General features: G+C 46.9%; 1 protein-coding gene across 2 annotated transcripts in view; it reads left to right on the top strand.

The window, feature by feature from the left end:
* LOC309362764 (unconventional myosin-Ia-like) overlaps positions 1-16,407 on the top strand; it is a 57,061-nt gene that overhangs the window by 25,840 nt on the left and 14,814 nt on the right. For both annotated transcript variants that reach the window (XM_081898540.1, XM_081898541.1), the window contains exons 13-24: positions 231-296; positions 674-778; positions 2,419-2,481; positions 4,637-4,837; positions 6,176-6,402; positions 6,756-6,956; positions 7,996-8,089; positions 9,284-9,433; positions 10,125-10,193; positions 10,717-10,803; positions 11,062-11,136; positions 13,792-13,926. In XM_081898540.1, coding sequence (XP_081754666.1) covers positions 231-296; positions 674-778; positions 2,419-2,481; positions 4,637-4,837; positions 6,176-6,402; positions 6,756-6,956; positions 7,996-8,089; positions 9,284-9,433; positions 10,125-10,193; positions 10,717-10,803; positions 11,062-11,136; positions 13,792-13,926 — 1,473 coding nt within the window. The remainder of the gene's footprint in view (positions 1-230; positions 297-673; positions 779-2,418; positions 2,482-4,636; positions 4,838-6,175; positions 6,403-6,755; positions 6,957-7,995; positions 8,090-9,283; positions 9,434-10,124; positions 10,194-10,716; positions 10,804-11,061; positions 11,137-13,791; positions 13,927-16,407) is intronic.

Raw genomic sequence — 16,407 nt, forward strand, 5'->3', positions numbered from 1 at the left:
CAGCACTAACATCTGGAGAACTACCCCTGCCATATTATGCTGCTTTGGAGAATGGGTGGGATTGAGCTAAATGATACATTTTCATATAGGCACTGACAATTTTGTGTGTGTGGAAAAAGTATGTATTAATGATTAGGAAGACAGAAACAAGATGGCAACTATCCCCAATTAAATGACATGGGGAGACTGGGAAGTATGAATGCTTTCAGCACACCTTCTTCTTCTTCTAGGTGACAACGACTGAGCACAAGAAAGTCATGGGTGTCCTGGATATTTATGGCTTTGAGATTTTTCAGGTGAGTAGTGGATATTCCTGGTCCTTGCTTCTAAAGGCAGATATTTGATCAGGGTCTTGGCAAGTGGGTTTGACTCTGGGGCAGGCTGGTGCCTTCAGATATGAGAAGGTGCTCTCTCTGAGCGCATGCTCATGTGTTATGTGTGCATTGCTACCTCTCTATCTTTCCATGTCTTGTTTATGTGTATTAAATGGAGGAGCACAAACATAAACTGGGTTTACAGTATGTTGCGAGGAAATGTCAGGGCTGAGAGTCAGGCTTAGGGGATATGGTGAGGGTTTTATATGTGGGAGTCGATTTAAGGTTGTATGCATCCTTTACCTGGGGGTCTTTTGCTTTCAAAGTTTCTATTTTTTTTCTCCTCTTCCTCTGTGTAGGACAACAGCTTTGAGCAGTTCATTATCAATTACTGCAATGAGAAGCTGCAGCAAATCTTCATCCTGCTGACCTTGAAGGAGGAGCAAGAGGAGTACATTCGGGAGGTAGACAATTTTTCCAGAGCCAGGCCTGGTTCATAGGCAAGGGGCAAGGGCAAGGGTATTAATAGAATAGGGGTGTGTGTGTGTGTGTGTGTATGTATGTGTGTATGTGTGTGTGTGTGTGTGTATGTATGTATATGTATGTATATTAATACATATACATATAATACATATTATTATTAAATAATAATAATAATAATAATAATAATAATAATAATAATAATAATAATAATATACTATTTATGCCCCGCCCAACTGGCTGGGTTTCCCCAGCCACTCTGGGCAGCTTCCAAAAGAATATTAAATTACAATAGTCTATTAAACAAATAACTTTAAATGCACAGGTGCCAATAACCTCTAGGATTCACCATAAGATCAGAGAAGCAATTGTATTTTATAGGAAAATATAAATATAGTATAGTATTTAAAAAAGAGGTGGGGGATGTATAATGTTGCTGTGCGGGGGGTAGTTGGGATGGCCCTGTCCATTTGTTACAACAGAACAGGTTTCCTGTCCAGAATGAACCACTGTTATGTGGAAGCCCTTTTGCAAGAGGAGGCGGTGTCAGTGGCTACTAGTCATCGTGATGACTATATTCTGCTTCCAGCAGCAGAGGCTGCAAGTCTCTGAATACCATTTGCTAGGGAACAACCAAAGGGGAGAGAGTTTTTGTGCTAATGTCCTGTCTGTGGGCTTCACAAGCATCTGGTTGGGCAAAGTGGGAGACAGGATGCCTAACGAGACAGAGTGAGGAACTGAGAACCTGTGTTCCGGCCCCTGCCTGGATGCTGTTACACTACTACAACTCACATCAGGAGCGATGGGGTGGTGCTACCTCCCTACCACTTGAAGGGATGGGGCAGTGAGTTTGGAGCTGCAGTGGTAGAGTCAATCTGGCCAGGGTGGCCGTGGAGCTTTGCAACCACCCAGCCAGCATGGTGTGGTGGTTAAGAGTGGTGGAATCGTAATCTGGTGAACCGGGTTCGCTTCCCTGCTTCTCCACATGCAGCTGCTGGGAGACCTTGGGCTAGTCGCACTTCTTTGAAGTCTCTCAGCCTCACCCACCTCACAGAGTGTTTGTTGTGGGGGAGGAAGGGAAAGGAGATTGTTAGCCGCTTTGAGACTCCTTAAGGGGAGTGAAAGGCGGGATATCAAGTCCAAACTTCCTCCTCCTCTTCTTCTTCTTCACCCTGCCACGCTCCTGTAGCACTTTGGTAAGCAGTAGTGATGAAAGCCAGGGGACGTGGGTGGTGCTGTGGATTAAACCACAGTGCCTAGGACTTGCTGATCAGAAGGTTGGCGGTTCGAATCCCCGTGACGGGGTGAGCTCCCATTGCTCGGGCCCTGCTCCTGTCAACCTAGCAGTTCGAAAGAACGTCAAAGTGCAAGTAGATAAATAGGTATCGCTCTGGCGGGAAGGTAAACAGCGTTTCCGTGCACTGCTCTGGTTCGTCAGAAGCGGCTTAGTCATGCTGGCCACATGACCTGGAAGCTGATAAAGTGAGATGAGCACCGCAACCCCAGAGTCGGTCACGACTGGACCTAATCGTCAGGGGTCCCTTTACCTTTACCTAGTGATGAAGGCTACATTGTGGGCCTCCCTTCCCCTGCTAACAACATGCTTTCTTCCCCCCACCCCCAGGGCATCGCTTGGACTCCTGTGGACTTTTTCGATAACAGCATAATCTGCAACTTGATAGAGGATGTAAGTTGTCTCGGGAGCAATGGTGAATAAAGTGGGGAGAGAAAGAAGACTTGTAATCCCATAAATCCAAGACCTCATCCCTTACAAAGCCTTTCTTCGCTTCCAGTGCTCATGTTGTGTCTCTAAAGCAGGGGTCAGCAACCTTTTTCAGCCATGGGCCGGTCCACTGCCCCTTAGACCTTATGGGGGGCTGGACTATATTGGAGAGGGGGAATGAATGAATTCCTATGCCCCACAAATAACCCAGAGATGCATTTTAAATAAAAGCACACATTCTACTCAATTAAAAACACCAGACAGGCCCCACAAATAACCCAGAGATGCATTTTAAATAAAAGGACACATTCTACTCATGTAAAAACACACTGATTCCCGGACTGTCCGCGGGCTGGATCGAGAAGGCAATTGGGCTGCATCCAGCCCCCGGGCCTTAGGTTGCCTACCCCTTGCTCCAAGGGCTCATCCACACTTCCACTTGTCCTGCTGCCACCACTGAATCAAAACAAACATCAATAAGTTTCTCTGCGGTTTGACATTTGTTCCAATTCAGAGGTAAACAGCAGGTTTCCCCAGGGAAAGTAGCAGAACAAATTAAAAACTAGGCATAAGACAGGTAGAACAAGGTGGACAAGGAGGCTGCATAACCCCATGGCGTTAGTTGTATGTGATGCAAACCCTTTGCTTAATCTTAGCAGGTGTGGGTGTGCTCAGGGCCTGGAGGTGAGACTGCCCAGGATAGATGTAATCAGAGATGTTCCCATGGGGAGGGGGGTGAGCAGTGCTGAGGAGGATGAGAAGTGGCTTCCCAGCTTGTGGCAGGTTTCAGTAGTCTACCATTGTCTCAAGTGGGGAAAGTGCCTCTGAGTATGTGCAGAGTGCCTCCTCACTTTGCCACTGCAGTTGGTCCCTGCCCCAGCACACACAATAAAAACTTAACAGAGCGGCTGGCAATGTTTCCATGCAGGGCTAAGTCCTCACACCTCTTGGTTTTCAATAACGAAAAGCTGTCTTTTGCTAGGTTATTGTGACCAGAACAACCATCACTCAGTCTCTTGTCCAGCAAATTCCACTCTTCCTTTCCCACCTCCTCCCTTCATCCAATCCAATGCCTCCTTTTTCTTTCACAACTCTGGCACACTCTGGCATTTTCTCCGTAGAAAATCTGGCCTTCTCTGCACTCATTTCTGTCCAGTGCTTTATGAGTGTCAACAAGGGTCAAGACTCAGCCCTGCATGAATCTATCTTCAGCCGTGTGTGTGTGTGTGTGTGTGTGTGTGTGTGTAAGTGGAGTGGTGGAGAAGGAGGCCAAAGAACACAGCTTTGCCTTTCACAAAAGAAAACTGCTCTAGGTTCCTGTCTTTCCCTTCAGTGGGCTGAGTACTTCACAAACAGATGGCTTTTTTTTTTTAAGAAAAGAAAAGAAAAACAATCCACAGAGGAGACAGGCTAACAAGCCCAGCAGAAAGAAGGGCCTTAGACAAGGAATTGGAAAAGCCAGCAACCATGATCTGTTGTTGTTTTTTTAACTGCAAGGAGCAGGCAAAGAGAAGAGCAGGCATTTGAAAGAGCTGAAGACACCCCATGCCTGCTTGCTCAGAAGTAAGCTCCACTGAGTTCAGTGGGCCTTACTCCCTGTGAAGTGTTATCATAACCACTTATGCATCAGCCAAACAGAGGGCAAAGGAAGAGACAGATTTGCATAAAACGTGGATTTGTTAATGTGTATAGATGCCAATCTGGAAAATACTAACTAAAATTAAAGTGGACATGAAGTTACAGTGGACACTCAGGTTGCGAACGTGATCGTGAACGTTCGCAACCCGCATCCGCGCGTTCTGCGCATGCGCGACACCCGAAACCCGGAAGTAACCCGTTCCGGTACTTCCAAGTTTTGGCGGGTCTGTAACCCAAAAAAACGCAACCTGAAGTGTCTGTAACCCAAGGTATGACTGTACACTTCTCACCACAGTGGAGAAGACCATGATCTAGACTAGATTTTGTAGATACATCAAAGAAACGTTTCAGTTAAATGCCTTGCAAACTTTGTATGAGAAATCGCGTTGGGTGACTGAGTTTGGGGGGGGGGGGTAGTGCCCCATTTGCCCTAGTGGACCAGTGTCCCCTGCAGTGTTCTAAGTGTTCCTTCTTTCTGTAGGGCAAAGGTGGGATCCTGGCCATGCTGGATGAGGAGTGCCTTCGCCCGGGCGAGGTGAACGAAGCCACCTTCCTGAACAAACTCAACCAAGTCTACAAGGGACACCAACGCTACGAGAGCAGGGTCACACAGAATGACAAGCGTATCATGGACAACAGCTTGCATGCGAACTGCTTCCGTATTCACCACTATGCTGGCAAGGTAATTGTCGCTAGGAGTCTTTCTCAAAAACGGGTCCATTTGGGGAGCACAGGAGGTTAGAGCAGGGGTAGCTCCCCTGCAGTGCTGGCATGTAGCCCTTGGAAAGGTGGTGAACCTTGAGCTGGAAAAGGTTAGCTACCACCCCTGGGTTAAAATATAGTTTCCTAAAGCTGAAGTGCATGAATCCCTTGGAATGGTTTGGGAAATGTGGCTGGGAGCATGTGAGGTGAAGGAAACTCCTGCTGCGTGACAGCATGCAGAGAAGCGTTTCTGAACTGTGGAGCTCCCTCCATGTGAAATCCCTCGCGAAGACCCACCAGGTCTTATAGAATCATGTTGTTGTGTAGTCGTTTAGTTGTGTCTGACTCTTCGTGACCCCATGGACCAGAGCACGCCAGGCACTCCTATCTTCCACTGCCTCCCACAGTTTGGTCAAACTCATGCTGGTAGCTTCGAGAACACTGTCCAACCATCTCGCCCGCTGTCTTTCCCTTCTCCTTGTGCCTTCCATCTTTCCCAACATCAGGGTCTTTTCCAGGGAGTCTTCTCTTCTCACGAGGTGGCCAAAGTATTGGAGCCTCAGCTTCACGATCTGTCCTTCCAGTGAGCACTCAGGGCTGATTTCCTTCAGAATGGATAGGTTTGATCTTCTTGCAGTCCATGGGAGTCTCCTCCAGCACCATAATTCAAGAGCATCAATTCTTCGGTGATCAGCCTTCTTTATGGTCCAGCTCTCACTTCCATACATTATAGAAACATAGAATTGCAGAGTCGGAAGCAACCCATCTGGTCCAACCCCCTGCATTGCAGGAATCTTTTGCCCAATGTGGGGCTCGGACCCACAATCCTGGGATTAAGACTAGATATAAGTAGGGAGAAGGCTTTCAACCCAACCTTCTCTTGAACGTGCTAATTCAAGATGGATAAATACGTAATTTTAATTTTTATTCTATTTTTGTATGTAAGCCCCCACTTGTAGTCTGAGGTGCTGCAGACCAGAGACATGCTTACTACCTTAGTCCCAGGCGGGCAAAATATACTGCAAGGTGTAGTGGTGGATTTCCCTTGAGTAAAAGGAGAATTGGACAGTCCTAGGAGAAACCTGACCCTCTAAGATGGACTTTAGCACAGACAGAAAGGTTGGGAGGCCCTTGGGAACCACAACGGAATGGGAGTTGGGTTGTGGGCCAGAGCAATTTGTTTCCATCTGAATGTGTCTGTTCTCTCATCTTCAACTTGAAGTCTTCCCTTCAGTGTGCCTCCATCAATGGGTGATGCACTGTGTTCACTAGGAATGTATCTGAGAACTACTTAGGCACTGAGTCTTCTCCACCTCAGGTGACCTACAATGTGGTTGGATTCATAGAGAAGAACAACGACCTGCTCTTTAGAGACCTGTCACAAGCCATGTGGAAGGCCAAACATGTTCTCCTGCACAGCCTCTTCCCTGAAGGGGACCCCCAGAAAGCCTCACTCAAGCGTCCACCCACCGCTGGTTCACAGTTCAAAGCTTCTGTGGCCACCCTCATGAAGAATCTCTATTCTAAGAACCCTAATTACATCAGGTAATTTGTGTGTGTGAGTGAGAGAGAGAGAGAAACTGTGGATAGACATCTATTTATTTTGGAAAGCTGATTGTTCTCTGTGCATTCGGACACTTCTTAAGATCTCATAACAAAATTTTGTGTGATAGTTCCTAGGATCAAGGAGCAGGCTTTCATCTATGTTTAGATATAATTCAGCACCATTTTGACTAAAGATGAACTGAACCTCTAAAGGCGGCACTGATTTTTTTATGTCTCAGAATTCCCAAGCATTGCTAGGTATGAGGCTGCTACTAGACTTATCTTTGGATCCAGCAAGTTTGACAGAGATGGGAGAGTAATCTCACTCAATAAGGATGTCCTCTTTGCTGCAGGTGCATCAAGCCCAATGACACCAAAAAGGCTGCTGTGTTCACAGATGATCTGGTTCGGACACAGGTGCGCTACCTTGGCCTGTTGGAGAACGTGCGTGTTCGGCGGGCTGGTTATGCCTATCGGCAGCTCTATGACCCATGTTTGGAGCGCTACAAGATGCTCTCCAAGGAGACTTGGCCAAAGTGGAAAGGCAGCGCCAGGTAGGACACAGAAACTATGATGTGCTGGAGAGGTTGCCATCAGAGCCTGGTGGTTACATTCAGGGGTCAGCAGAATATCCACATAGTGGACTCATCCAAGGATTTAATAATGCTGATACAGGGCTAGAGAGAGAAACTTGGAGGGCTGCATTTGGCTGCTGGGGGTGAGATCCCTGACCACTGGGCTAGGCTTTGCTTGGAAAGGAAGCATGTAGCACATTTGTGTGGTGATGGGGACAGATGCAGGTGGTTTTGGAGGGTCATCCCACAGCATGGACTGGCTGGCTGCAGAGGAGTGGTGGGAGACACCAGCTGGGGAACTCCCAAGGGACAAAAGCTCAAAGCCAGGAGATTGGTGGTGGGACAACGATGACTAGTTAGAGGGAGGAGACTGGGAGGTGGTGGTGTTGGAAGCAGGGTTTAGTGGGCAGGGAGAGGCTGGGGCAGAGAGACCAGGCTCAGAGGCGGAGAGGAGGGGGGCCAAGAGGCAGGTATGGGGTAGAGTCCCCACCTCCTGCTGTGACCAGCTCCCCTCTCCACCCTGGTCTCTTGGAACATGCAGAGAATTGAAAAGAGCAGAGCAGAGGTTGATTGTGCACGGACACAGTCTACGATTGCTTGGCAAAAACCCTGCAGAGGAGGGGACTTAGGAAGCAGTGGAAGGTGAGGATCTCTGGTCCTTGCAACTGTCTTTTTGGAGTTGGGATTACTTGCCTGCACTGTTTTAGTTTCTTTGAATAAAGAGTTAACTTCATTGACACTGTGTTTTCATTGCTGACCTACACTTGACTCTGGCTCCTGACACCCTACTTTGCAGCTTCCCACTGGCTCCCCTAGGCATAAGCATTTTGGATGTTCCAGGCTTGTGCCAGCTGGGTGACCTGGTCTGTGGTGGAGACCTGCAGTGCAGCTTGGCATTCAGCACATTGGCAGTAACACCCCTCCCACACACATAGAGTGGCCTTCCCAACCAATTAAGAGTGAGCCCAGGTGGTGGCTAGGTAATCTCTGATCTCTTATGTTCCCCTTTCTGGCGCAGAGATGGTGTTCAAGCCCTTTTGAGCAGTCTGCCCATTGACTCCAAAGAACTGGCATACGGGCACACCAAGATCTTCATCCGCACGCCACGCACGGTGAGCAACTGATGTTAGGACCAAGAGGGGAGGTCAATGGTTACCAGCTCTTCTGGAGTTAGTGGGAGGAATGAATGTTGCTCCTTAGGGTTGCACCAAATATTTTTCACTTAAGGTTGCAAAAAGAGATTTCAGTGGAGTGTAAGCTTCTTTCCCCAAACCCCAAGACTGTTCAGATATTCAACCTTTCTCTCTGTGTGTGTGTGTGTCTTAGGTGCCTTTTATTCCACAGGCTCCTGTTTCTGTAGTGCCATTCCCCTCTTTTACTGATACTTCTTCTTTCCATTCTGTGATTACAAAATGAAAGATATGACAAAATATATGTCACCACACTCCATAGCCAACCATATTCGTCTATAGATGCCTCCAGACTTTCAATATTTTGTGGGAAGGGATTCAACTGCATACCGGAAATTTAGGTGCGCTCAAAGTTATCCATCACCCTAGCGCAACAAATCCACTTTGGGGGGGGGGGGACAACTAAAACAGACTTTTTGTGGTTGGCAAACTGACATGGAAAACACAATGAAAAGCGTGGGATAAGCAAATGATTAATGGGAAAACGTGTAAAAACAAATCAGGATGAATGCTCAATAAATCAACACATTTTTGCAACCAGTTCCCCATAATATAATCCTTTTGTCTATGTTATTTTCATGAATGTATTATTACGCACTTTCATGGATAACTTCATCACAAAATTTGGATCAGTGTGAATTTCAAAGGGTGCCTGTGTTTTGGCCCTCATATTTTTTCAGAAAGTGCAGATTTGATTTGCTTTTAAATGTGAACTGAGTTTAATTTTTACCTCAACTCTTTCTGGAAGTGATCTTCCTCTCACTCACAGATTGTGGCACACATGTCTGCTGGGAAAGTAGGACAGACTGCAGAAGATCAATTGAACATGTGGCCTGGCCACTGTAGCCTTCACTGTAGCTGCATTTACGAAACCCATTTAAAAACACAAACCTATTTGCCATGCGTGCAAAATGCCCTTGGTTGATGTGGGAACCTGAGGATAGGAAATCTACAAGGAGCAGAAGCTGGTAATCTTAACCTTTTAGGCCCTGAGGATTTGTCTGGTAGGAGCATGAAGGAACATCAAAACTAACATCAAAGTTAATGCAGATGAGACTGTAGTTTCTTCCATGGTCTGAACCTTGTATTGGTGCTTTTCAACCTTTTCCCTCACAGCTTTTTTATCTGGAGGAGAGACGCCAGCAGCGGATACAGGAGCTAGTTGCACTGATCCAAGCAACTTTCCGGGCCTGGAAATGCCGCAAGAACTTTCTACAGATGCGCAAGAGCCAAATCGTTATCTCTGCCTGGTACCGGGGCCATGCGGTAAGATGCGGAGAGTGATACACATACAATTTTATAGACTTGGGTGCTTTTTAACTTGCAGACCTCACTGTCCTCTGTGTTTTGCAAAATCAACAGTAATGGGCCAGCATTAAATCATCGTCTTGCTTGCATCCATGAGAATTGGGAAGGCTGTTAGACAGAGTGATACTTGGCTCCAGTTTAACAAGGGCATTTGCAATGCAGTTTGAAGAAATATTTGCATTCCATATTTGTCCTAGTTATTGAAAGCAAGAGGTGAAAATCACACCAAGACGAGTTCCAACCTGCCTTGATATGGCAGCAGGGGCATACGAGGGGGTGGGGTGGGGCAGCCCTCACAAGGCTGCCTTCTTACTTACAACCAGTCAAGCGGGTGGATCTGGCTGTTGGTTTTCTCCTTGGTCTCAATGTTGCCTTAGCAGAGGTCAGAAGAGGGTGGGTGTGTGCAAAACTAGAATTAGTTGGCCCTGTCTGTCATTGGCTCTGGCGCCATCTACTGTTGGCCTCCTGGCCTTCTATCCTACCAGTTAAAAGGGGTAGGAATTACCTGTCTGCCATTGGCTCTGGCGCCATCTACTGTTGGCCTCCTGGCCTTCTACCCTACCAGTCAAAAGGGGTAGGAATTACCACTGATGACTCCCTGTTTGTTCATGGCCTGTCTGTCTACTAAAGTGAGTGTTTTATTTTGCAGCAAAAGAAGAAATATGGGAAGATGAAAATGTCAGCTCTTCTTATTCAGGCCTATGTCCGAGGATGGAAGGTGAGGCAGGTGACATCCAGAATATGGTTGCGGCAGGGCCTTTAAAGGTTCTAGGATTCAGTTACTTATATAGTCAAAGTAATTAAATAATATGCAGGAATTTTTATTTTAAAATATTAATGTTCTGACGTTATATATTCAACGCTCATTTTATGCAACAAAATCTCACGTATTCTTCAGTAGCCTGGAATTTTTTGTCAGTTGCAGACAACTTCGGAGCTGCTAACGGGCTCAGATGCTAAGTAGACAGATGAGGCCGAAATGATAAGTTTGTACACTGTTGCCCAGATTTTGTTACCTTGCCATTTCAAATCCTTGAGCATGCATGCACACGCAGCACATATGTGCATGCCAAACTGGAAAAAAATTCAGGGCAGAACTATATATGATGTCCAATGTTGTCTGAGATGTTATTAGTAATGACCAAGAAAATTGTAGGTCTTAGTGAAGCTGCTCTCTGCCCCCTCCCCCTTTTTTCTGGGACCCTTTGGGGTTCTTATCTATCCGCTCCCTTCCTCCACAGTCTCGTAAACTCCTACGGCAGCTGAAGCAACAAAAGAGCCGCAGTCATGCTGCCACCATCATTACTGCTTACTGGAGAGGTTATCAGGTAACAAATATGCCACTGGCTCAGTAGAACACACTTTTTTTTTTACATGCATGAGGTATTGGGTTCAACCTTTGGCATCTCCAGTTGTGAACCAGGTAGGGAAAGATCTCTTACTGATGCTTGGGAGAGCACTGCCGGTCAGAGTAGACAATAGTAGGCAAAGTGGGATGGCCTTATTTGTTACACAGCAGCTTCTTTTCTTCAGATGTTATTTAGACTTCAGCACGCTCACCAAGCAGGGCTTTTGTCTGTTTGCAGACACGGAAGGAATACAAGAAGTATTTCCGCTCTGGGGCTTCTCAGCGTATCACTAAGTTTATCTACACGAGTCTGGTGAGTATGTTCCTCCTGGCCCAGTTCTAAAATTATATGCAAGAAATAACATAGCAAGAAAAGGGAAAGGGCTTTTAAACCTTTAAATGAAAGTGATGATTGTCAGGAGGCTTCCCCCGCTTTTACTGTGACATTGGTACTAGCCCACTGAGCTCAGAGGGGTAAAAGGTAAAGGGACTCCTGAACATTTGGTCCATTCGTGGCTGACTCTGGGGTTGTGGCGCTCATCTCGCTTTATTGGCAGAGGGAGCCTGCGTACGGCTTCCAGGTCATGTGGCCAGCATGACTAAGCCGTTTCTGGTGAACCAGAGCAGCGCACGGAAACGCTGTTTACCTTCCCGCCGGAGCGGTACCTATTTATCTACTTGCACTTTGAAGTGCTTTCGAACTCAGTGGCGTAGCGTGGGGGGTGCAGGGGGGGCCGGCCATACTGGGCGCAACATCTGGGGGTTAGGGTTAGGGGGTGCAAATCCATGGGTTAAGGGGCGCAAATCCATGGGTTAGGGGGTGCAAATCCATGGGTTAGGGGGCGCAAATTACTTGCCTTGCCCCGGGTGCTGACAACCCACTGTTCGAACTGCTAGGTTGGCAGGGGCAGGGACCAAGCAACGGGATCGAACCGCCGACCTCCTGATCATCAAGTCCTAGGCTCTGTGGTTTAACCCACAGCGCCACCCACGTCCCTACTCAGAGGGATAGCGGAACTCAATAAATTTAAATGTTAAGTGTTGCTGTTGTTAGCATCAATGGAGGCAGGTAATGGATGTGCTGTGTAAGGAAGAGTTAACCACAGTGCTTATTTAGGGCAAGAGTCTCAGCCCAGTGGTAAATCACATGACTTTACATGCAAAAGGTCTCAGCTGCAATCCTTGGCCTTTCCATCTTTCAGGCTAGAGGAGGTGGTAGCAGTAGTTGTTTGTTTGCCATAAAAGCAATGCTCCTTTACACTATAATGTGCACGCAACCCTTTTAGATGCCTTGAGGCAGAGGTTCCCAAACTTATTTGGCCTACCACCCCCTTTTCAGAAAACCAAACAAAACTCAGACCCCCCTGGAAATCTACTTTCTTTAAATGAACAAACAGAAAGATGAGTAACAAATAGGTGTTCTGTGTACAGTGGTGCTTCGCAAGACGAAATTAATTCGTTCCGCGAGTCTTTTCGTCTTGCGATGTTTTTCGTCTTGCGAAGCACGGTCCGTTGCAACTGCGCCTCTTCAAGCGGCTTTAGGAAAAAAGCGAACAAACTCACAAGACGTTTTTGTCTTGCGAAGCAAGCCCATAGGGAAATTCGTCTTGCGAAGCGACGCAAAAACCGAAAAACCCTTTTGTCTTGCGCGTTTTGCGTTTTGCGAGGCATTTGTCTTGCGGGGCACCACTGTATCTATATTTCTACCTATGTCCTACAACATAGTAAATTTGCCAATGGCTAAACAGGCAGGCAAGCTGCAATCCATTTCCCGGGCCTGGGTGAAGCTGAAAGGGGTTCCCCCAAGCCCAGTGTTAAAGAAAATTCCGGGTTGAGAGACTACTCAGCAGCCCAGCTCATCGGGGTACAAGTCCCCCGTGGGGCCATGGTGTCAGTAAAAGAAGGAAATTCCAGCCAAGTAATCTGGAGCAAAACAGGAATCAGTAGACTTAGATTCGTTATTGTTGCGCAACAGGTTCAAACAGCAGTAAGCAGTGGCGTGGCGTGGGTTGTCAGCACCCGGGGCAAGGCAAGTAATTTGCGCCCCCTAACCCGTGGATTTGCGCCCCCTAACCCTAACCCCCAGATGTTGCGCCTGGTGCGGCCGGCCCCCCCTGCTCCCCCCACGCTACGCCACTGGCAATAAGAACCCTGAGCACGGGGTGACTTTCACTTTTAAAACTTTGCCATCATATCCCAGAATACAGTTCGCACAGCATCATCAATACATCATTGTTACATCACTAACATGTCACAAAAGGGGATGGTTACACAAGATTAGCACAGACAGATATGTCAGGGCAACACCCAAGTATAAGATTAGCACAGGCAAACATGTATAAGTACCCACCACCCAGAGTACAATAGAACTTCCTTGGCATGTCTGGAGCCTGAGGCAAGTGATGAGATTTGGCTTCCCTTGGCTAACAATGAGCCCAGCAATTGTCACCTCTGGGCATTTCCTGGGACAGGAGGTGTGTACACATGTCTTCATGCTTGGGGAGGTGGAAGGGGAAAGATTCATTTTTTCCCAAGGGCAAAATAGTGTTGGAATGGAGGAAACTGGCAAAGGAGTTGATTTTACATGATTTTTAAAGCTTGAAAGCTGAGCTGTCAAGTTGAAAAGATACATTCAGGTATTTGTGACATTTAATAACTTTAGAGATGTGCCCCCCCCCTTATTTCTGTAACAGCAGGAAAAACCCCTCGCCTGCAACACAACCGCCAAATCCAGTCGAGGCGTTGTCGCTGTCCTGCAATGGCGGCTGACCTGGCAGTAAGCGTCATTACACAACAGATGAAACATGCACATTACCCCTCCAAAATCTCTTCTTTCTTTATGCTTCCACTGCCCCCCTTATTTTTATTCCATGAACCCAATGCTACTACCACCCCCTGGATTGTTCCAGCATTTTTTGGGGAAACATTGCCTTGAGGGTTTATGTGCTCTCTGTCTCCCTTCTTATAGGTGCAAAAATTCCTCCTGGGCTTGAAGAACAACCTCCCTTCCATGACAGTGACTGACCAGGCTTGGCCGCCAGCTCCATACAAGTTTCTCACAGGCCCCAATGAAGAACTGAAGAAGATCTTCCACCACTGGAGGGTTAGAGCGGGATTATGGCTCATTTCTATGCGTAATTCTTTCAGAGTGAAACGGAGGGTGCTTCCAGACTGTCACTGTTCTCGCCTGGGATTCAATCACATTCTGACAAATTCAGTTTGCACAAATAATAATAATAATAATAATAATTTATACCCCACCCTCCCCGACCAAAGCCAGGCTCAGGGCGGCTAACACCAGTAAAATTAAAATAATAATAATAATAAACCAATTTAAAATACAGGTTAAAATACAATTTAAAATGCAGCCACATTTTAATAGTAGCCCATGGATCAAAACCATAAGGGGAGGGAAACATAAGGGTCAGACTGAGTCCAAACCAAAGGCCAGGCGGAACAGCTCTGTCTTGCAGGCCGTGCTGAATGATGTCAAGTCCTGGAGGGCCCTAGTCTCTTGTGACAAAGCGTTCCAGCAAATCGGGGCCAGTACTGAAAAGGCCCTGGCCCTAGTTGAGACCAATCTAACCACCTTGAGACTTGGGACCTCCAAGGTGTTGTCATTTGTGGACCTTAAATTATAGTTGATATGGAAGCCTTGCACAGCAAACCTGCTTCCACAAATGATGAAATCCTTTGTGATAAGGAAATTGTCGGGGGACATGCAGTGTACGATAACCCTGCCTTTGATGCAGATGCAGCTAACCTCATCTCAAACGTATCAGGATGAATGTGCAATAAACAGGATGTCTGGAAGTGCCCTCAATTTTGAGACTACTGGCAGCAGTATATAATGTGTATATAATTACTAGGCCAACAAATACGGTGGCCCTGGAGATATTTTGCAAATTATATTTGCGTGGGAGAGGGCCTCAATAAACAGTGATAGGATGGAAGAGTGGAAAAGAGGAAAGGGGGCGACTCCCCACCCCCAATTTGCCTCTTCATTTCCCTCCTTCTCAGTGGGACGCGGGTGGCGCTGTGGGTAAAACCTCAGCGCCTAGGGCTTGCCGATCGTATGGTCGGCGGTTCAAATCCCCGCGGCGGGGTGAGCTCCCGTCTTTCGGTCCCAGCTCCTGCCCACCTAGCAGTTCGAAAGCACCCTTAAGTGCAAGTAGATAAATAGGTACCGCTTTCTAGCGGGAAGGTAAACAGCGTTTCCGTGTGCTGCGCTGGTGTTGGCTCGCCAGAGCAGCTTCGTCACGCTGGCCATGTGACCCGGAAGTGTCTCCGGACAGCGCTGGCCCCCGGCCTCTTAAGTGAGATGGGCACACAACTCTAGAGTCAGACACGACTGGCCCGTACGGGCAGGGGTACCTTTACCCTTTACCTTCCCTCCTTCTCAGTTACGAATGGAAGAATCTGTCAATCCTGGTTCTCAATTTCTCATTTTCCCAATTTTTAATTCTATTACAGTGGTACCTCTGGATACGAATGGGATCCGTTCTGGAGCCCTGTTTGCATCCTGAAGTAAACGTAAGATGCGTCTGTGCGTGCACAGGTCACGTTTCGTCGCTTCCGCGCATGCGTGTGATGTCATTTTGAGCATCTGCGCATGCGCGAGCGGCAAAACCCGGAAGTAACGCGCACTGTTACTTCCGGGTCGCTGCAGAGCGCAACTTGAAAATACTTGACTTGAAGCTACTTCAACCCGAGGTATGACTGTACACTCATTTCTGCAGAAGTTCATCAGCATTTTAGTGCAAAATTCTCCTAATTAAGCACATTTTTATATGCAGTTTTAACAAATATGCATGTTTTTGCAAGCAGTTTTCCTTAACAGAAGGCACCTTTGTACGTTATTTTTGAAGAAGTATGTTCATTTTTATGCATACTTTCCCCTAATATATGCATCATAGTAAACATTGATTGGATGGAGAGCTGCCTTGCAAAGTTTGAATGGGCACAAATTTTGAAGGATGGCTGTTTCAGTCCTCGTAGTGTTTCAGAAAGTGCAAATTTGACAGCATCTCCTTTAAAGGCAAACGGAAACAACTTTTTTCGTCATCTGTCCTCCCATTGTGCCTCTGATACTATGTGAGCCGCCCACATTGTTGACTGGAATCATAGAACAGCTGTTTCCACATCCAACACACTTTGCTGAGGCACCAGAGTTGTCTCTGCAAGACCAAACAAGGTTCAAAGTGACAGTGTGGGTGTGGAGTGAGCTTTTGCTTAATTGGGCAAGTTGAACTGAGTTTTCTTTTTAAACTAATGTTTTATTTTGTGGATAAATTTCCAGGCAAACAATGTTAGGTTTTATTTGGACCCATCCCACCACAGGGCAGGTGGGTGCTGCACATAAGTAGAACCGTTGCTGCTACAGCTACCGAATCATTGCCTTTTCAAGACACAGCTGTGCAGGGCTAATCACAACATAGCAGAGGATCCCATGCCTTCCAGACATGCATCCAGTGTCTACCTCCTCTCCCATCATTACAGCGTACAGTGTGGCTACATATTTACAGCCCAACAATCTCAATATAGGACACTGTCACTACATGGTGCTTTAGAGATGACTGAAGTG

The sequence above is a fragment of the Podarcis melisellensis genome (genome assembly GCF_964234715.1).
Source record: "Podarcis melisellensis genome assembly, chromosome: 2".
In the NCBI taxonomy this organism is placed as follows: Eukaryota; Metazoa; Chordata; class Lepidosauria; order Squamata; family Lacertidae; genus Podarcis; species Podarcis melisellensis.